Genomic DNA, 5,911 nt, shown 5'->3' with positions numbered 1-5,911 from the left:
CCCCCTCCCTTCTCGCCGTTCTTTCGCACGCAACGAGTCTTATTAAATGCTTATAGAAGATCTAAAGTACGTCAATAGAAGATTGTCGATACCGAGTGGTCTGTTTTCGAATCGACCGAAGTGAGTACCTTCGATCCACGAACCCAACCATCGCCCTTCGTACTCACGAATCCCCGAGCACACTGCTACTCTCTCTCTCTTTCTCACGGCGCTCTTCCTAAATCTAATCTTATTGACCCAAAAGAGGAGAGTACGGTCCGTTTTCCTCTTTGATATATCGGCGCCCTTGCCGCACGTAGGCTCTTCAATGTGTCACCACCGCGGGCGAGCATTAGTTTGATTTCAAGTAGTAGGCAAGCATATCGTAAACACGAGCGAGAGACGATCATAGACGCTTCTATCATCGATACCTTCTCCCCATCTCGGCGATTCTCCTCATTTCCAGCCGTTCCGCGATGCGGTCCTCGTGAAATTGAATCCGTCGGCTCACAAAGCGCCAGTCCCGTCCGCGCTAAACCAGGGTGGAGGACGTCCTTTTGCCGTGGCTCGACGGAGTCTCAGGCAGACTCCACGCGCCGAACGTCTCCCGCGCGCTCTCCCAGTCCTCGGGAACGTACCTCAAGTCTTGGTAAGCGGCCGCGGTAATCCCGTCCAAAACGCCGGCCGTGCTGCTCTGCGCCGTTCCGCCGTAATCCCGTCTCTTCGTCAGCAACCTCGTCGTGACGTCCGGTCGTGGAGACTCGCTCGATCGGCCGGCGACCTCCTCCCTCGAGCTCACGTCCGATTCCCACGGGCCGCTCGTGGAGCGAGAGCACATTCTGCCCGCCGGACTCTCGCGTCTGTCCTGTTGCCGCCAGACTCGCTCGTCTTCGAAACGCGACCTCGATCCTTCGCCGATTCTGCAACGGAAGTCCGCGTGACGTTGCTGCACGAGTCGCCGATGATCTCTGCTGGCCCTTCGCAGCTGCCGAAGCACCAGCTCGATGTATTTGAGCGCCTCGCCGTTCTCGGCCATTCGTTGTGCTCGATCCGTGACCCCGCCGTGACCTCTGTCCCGCGGCCTTGCCTGCAGCAGCCGCTCGCTCTCCTCCGCTCCTGCGTAACCCACCGCCGCCGCAGTCTCCTCGCGAGCGCGGTAGCGGCTCTCGTAACGATCTCGACCTCGCTGCGAGTCGACGAGGTGCGTCCATCCCGACGCGCGCATATAGCGGGGCGTCTCGAGGGCACGGCCAAACTCGAAGGTAGTTTCAGTTAGGCCCGAGTATCGACGGTTCTAATTCGGGTAGATCCCCTGGCCTCATACGTGCGTCGCTAACGTACCCACCGCGGACGTGCGCTTCACCGTCGCCATGGCGCCGTTTGGCCCGCCGGTGATGTAGTGCGCCGACAGGGGAGCCTGGAAAAATGAGGGAGGTGCGATATTTCATGGGTTACATGGTCGATGATTTAATCACGCGCCGCTCCCGCCATGTATCTATCTATACGTATTTGCTGAGAGAGAAAGACAGAGAGAGAGAGAGAGAGAGATGCATCTTTTGATAGCCCTGTCCAGGGTGAGATATAACTATACCATCTTGAATATCTTCGATTAGGAAAACAATGGTGACTTTTACATCTTCGAAATTAAGGTGAATGTCGCAATTAGTGGAACAATAATCTCATGTTTTTAATAAATAAATATGGAGCTATATTATTTGATTTATCAAGAAGAACAGATGCGATTATTATAAATTAGGACACTATCATTAAGATATTCATTTTACTTCATTAAAAAAAAAAGCGTTACTGCCATAAGACAACCGCTTTTGTAGCATGTAATTTCTGTTAGATAAATTTGTCTCGTACTTTCATACTTCGAGGGTATTCGAAATAGTAATAGTTAATGTCTCACTTTGTATATAAATATATCGAATTAAGAATACCCATGAGTGATCAAACATTTACAAAACTCTTATTTTTATCAAATTCTCTACTTGAACTGTGTAATATATTAATAGTATTTTCTTAGAGTGCTATATATATATATATATATATATATATATTTGGAAGTAAAATATATATTCAACTTATTATTATTTCGTTGATTGTAAAATAAAAATTTTATAGACATTTAAGTGTTTCATTGAAAAATATTTGATTACTTATGAGCGCCCTTAATATTTAAACATTTGCTCGTCTAAACATGGAGCTTACGGAATATTTTCTCCGTACACGTTTCACATTATTAAACGTTCCTCTTTTTTTAATGTAAAAGTATTAAAATAGACAATACGATAGCGGCGATAACGTTCATTGCAAAGAATACTCAACAGTGTGTTCAAGCGAGGAGAATTGTTTACTTGAAAGGATCAGTTACAAACTACAGATTTTCATTTCCTACCGGAGAATAATATTAATTATAAGAGATAATAATAACAGTATAATAGGGAGCTCTCTCGTATGTGGAGCTTTTATCTCGCATCTCTCCTGAGAAATCTTGAGCACGCCATTGTTTCATGTACATTCGTACGTTTGTGAAAGTCGCGTTACCGTTAACGTTTCCGTGTACATTTAGTTGTAACAACTCTATTGAAATATAAAATAGACATATATAGACATAACCGGCTAATGTTTCCATCTATATCCATTAAGCTATGCTTTAAATAGCACGAAAGATTGAATTATATAACATGAGAGCGGCAAACGCGCGCGAGTAATACGCTAGCAGGAAAAGGGCCGCTATAAGCCGTACTTTTTTTTCATTTTGCGAAATAAACGGATTTGTGAAAGTGCGTAACATAAATTTCCAACTATGTTATTACGGCACTTTTTCCCGGTTAGGTGGGGAAAAAATTGAAAATTTCCCGTCGTGCCGAAGTAATTAAGCGTCACCGCCTTCCCAAATGTATGACTCATTATTGTCGGCTTAAATACCGTTGTGCTTCGCTGCCACCGCCCGCACATACGCCATATTATTCATTTTTCGCTTCTCCGGTTTACATTATCCCAATTGCGATGACGTGTAATCGGACCGGCCAGTAAACGGTTCAAGTTGGAGTGGTGAAAAAGAGCGCGTCAATCCTTTACTTTTATCGCGATCTTCCAGCTCTTCGCTCTTTCAACCCTTTTCCAACCCGCGCGATGCATATGTGCGTGCAACTGACTAAAAGCACCGACAATACGCTTCTATCTTTGATAACGCGTTGAAGCGCTCCGCGGGATTAATCCGAGCCGTCGATGAAATCCGAGCGGCGGCGCCGGTGCGAAAGCGCGCGCGACTTGGCCGATTATTAAATTTGGAATTCCTTTTGTCGCGGTGCGCCTCGCGTGTTACGTCTTACGCGCGAGGGAGCACGCGTGAAAGCCAGGGAACAGGCGGAAACAATTCGAAACGGCGCACGTGCGACTGCGAAATTGGAATGACTGTACGGAAAAGGATTAGCGTTGCAAATAAAAGTTCGCGCGCGCGCTTGCAAGCGCGTGCTGTTGCAATGGCTTTGCAATATTGACAGTTCGCCCTCTTTCCCCCCGGACCGACCTACTCCAAGTTGCACGAAGCTCCGCAACTCCGGCGGCGGCGGCGGCAGCGGCGTCGACGGCGGTGTAACTACGTTTAGGAATTTGACATACATTCACCATTGTACCAACCTGCGGGCCCGCGCCGTTCAAGGTATTCAAGCTATTCATTCTCATTGCCTGCGTGTAGGGCGGCGGTGCTGGCGTGACTCCCGGCACGGCTGTGTGCGGCGCGTGTCGGAGCTGCTCGGCCGCTGACATTCTATTCGTTTGCAAAGAAATGCCGGGAGTTAGACGGTAAATCGGATTTTTCCCTCGCGTCGGAATTTAAATGGGAGATACACGGGGAGACGCGAAACAGCGACTGTGCCGGATCGAGCGAGAACCCGGCGGTCTGCATCGTACAACAGGCGGCGTGGTCATTAACGCCTTCGTTACGGCGGATGCAACGACACACCGTTCCCTCTGGATACACGCGGGATATTCGCGATTAATAACCGCGTCGCTCGACCGCGTGCTACGTCTTGTAGAAAATTCAACGAACAGCTGGGGGGGATCATTTTCGAAAGATGTGACATGTGTGCCGCGAACGCCGACTGTATCGCGATTATCGCGTCGTTCTTTCGGTTCCCCGACCTTTTCAACTCATTATCCCGCTACTGCGGGATATCCCCGGCAGGTAGAACGGAAAATCACGATAACGCTGAAATAGCGCGGAAATGACGAGAAAATAATCGAAGCACGGCCGAAGAGCGAGTTTTATGGTTATTTTCTCGTTATTTCAACGTCATCGTTATTTTCTGCTTTATCTGGATTTATTTTACAGGTCTTTGGAATATGTATAATTCACAGGATTTGAAGTGTTTTCTCATCGTAGAAATCGCATATGCGTTGATCATAATTATTCTAATGATTTGTAATATAATTTGTAAAGGGTGTCTGGTTCTCAGATAAAAAAATAACATTTTTTAAAACTTCGGACAGTTGGACAGGGAAAATAGGATTCAAAGGGTTGACATTAAAATCGGATCAATATGAGCTTTGAGACAATTGTCGTTAGTTTTTTGTTTCAAACAAGATGTTTCATCGTGTTACCTCCATGCGCTTCTTCCGCACTCATTTGAAAGAAAAAACTAACGGCAACTATATCAAAGCTCATATTTATCCAATTTGTTTCGGACTACATTCCAGTACTCATCACTAAATATATTATTCTTTAGCGTAAGTCGGATATTGACTGGGATCCTCCGTATAATACATTGTAGAGAAAAAGCCTTCTCTAGCTCGTTCAAAAGTTTTCGATGTAACGGTTTTCAAACAGAAGTTTGCCCGGTCACGTTCTTATTAGACAGATGGTATTTCTACCACAGCAGTAAAACTGGTAGGTTTTTGAAAAAATTCGCACTGCATAGAGGAAAAAATATTTGTTTTTTTTTTAGATATTTTTTCAGTTTTATCCAACTTCGATCAGAAATATAAAACGTACCGTTGTAAATTTGAGGAATTTTTGCATAAAATTACAAATCGTTTGTTTTGACCGCTTTGATAGTCCCAGTGTCAGAGGAAGATGCTTTTAGTAAGATGTGTTTGCGTGACAAAGTAACTCGCTGTGTGAAAAGGAAGTGGCGGGAAGATGATGCGCAGACCGGAAACTGAATCCGAATTTATTTCAAGATAGTTCGCGAGGTTCCGGCTTCGGGTTCGCGAAAGGTTTCTCCGCGATTTCCACATCATGCCTTCCCCGTTTCTGAGGGTAGAGGCGGCGCCGGGCAAAGCACTGCGCCGGACCGCAGTAATGTCCAGCCGAGCAGACCGCTCTCTTCCTCCCTGGATTTGTTCTATAACTGTATTATAACCGCGGACCTGAACCGAAGCCGTAATGAGTTCATCCTCTCTCTCCTAGTCTCGATTCTTCGACCGGAACTAAACTCCGGAAAGAGTCGTCGCGTTGTCTTGATTCGTGCGGCGCCGACCTATTTGATTCGGCGGAGCGGTTTCGGCGCCGAATTGAAACAAAACACGTGAAATCCTCGCCGCAAGGAGGATAAGGTAGATGGTAAGCGGAAAGAAGGTTGCGTGGCAGGACGGATAGTGAATCGGAGTCTGTCTAGACGCAATAGCGAGAAGTCTCGATCTTTATCGCGCGAGCGTCCTCCGAGTCGGGCTGCTGTTGTATAAACGTTTTTGAAAGGTGAGCTTTTCGGAAGAATTTAACGGCAAAGACAGCAGAATTTCGAACGCCACTCCGCGAATTGACGCGCGGAATGAAGCGGAGAGGAATCAGGAGGGGGCGAGAATATTCTCGATATATACGCGGTTGCGGAGGCGGAATTCACGCGTGAGTTCCGAACGAATTGAATTCGCACTCTGCTCCTCCGAGGAATATTCCTTCGTCTTACCCCCCCCCCCCCCCCCC

The 5,911-nt window shown here is 47.0% G+C and overlaps 2 protein-coding genes across 3 annotated transcripts in view; both read right to left on the bottom strand.

Annotated features, from left to right (window-relative positions):
* Positions 1-14: 14 nt before the first annotated feature.
* Positions 15-1,287, bottom strand: LOC106744538. The gene has a single exon (XM_014619411.1). It carries the CDS (start codon positions 1,202-1,204, stop codon positions 512-514), a length of 693 nt encoding a protein of 230 aa, XP_014474897.1. The 5' UTR covers positions 1,205-1,287; the 3' UTR covers positions 15-511.
* LOC106744534 (irregular chiasm C-roughest protein-like) overlaps positions 1,213-5,911 on the bottom strand; it is a 155,962-nt gene continuing 151,263 nt past the window's right edge. Inside the window, exons 13-14 of one of the 2 annotated variants that reach the window (XM_014619400.1) lie at positions 3,628-3,757; positions 1,213-1,396 (exon numbers count right to left, since the gene is read on the bottom strand). In XM_014619400.1, coding sequence (XP_014474886.1) covers positions 1,298-1,396; positions 3,628-3,757 — 229 coding nt within the window. In that variant the 3' untranslated portion in view covers positions 1,213-1,297. The remainder of the gene's footprint in view (positions 1,397-3,627; positions 3,758-5,911) is intronic. The other variant, XM_014619401.1, reaches the window with a different exon arrangement.

Source organism: Dinoponera quadriceps, unplaced genomic scaffold, assembly GCF_001313825.1.
Source record: "Dinoponera quadriceps isolate SergipeBrazil2010 unplaced genomic scaffold, ASM131382v1 scaffold1421, whole genome shotgun sequence".
NCBI classification, from domain to species: domain Eukaryota; kingdom Metazoa; phylum Arthropoda; class Insecta; order Hymenoptera; family Formicidae; genus Dinoponera; species Dinoponera quadriceps.
Note: the sequence above shows the minus strand (reverse complement) of the source record. Positions and strands in the feature narration are given on the sequence as shown.

Coding starts and splice junctions, on each gene's coding strand:
- LOC106744538 (XM_014619411.1), bottom strand. CDS start 1,204: ATGCGCGCGTCGGGATGGACGCACCTCGTCGACTCGCAGCGAGGTCGA.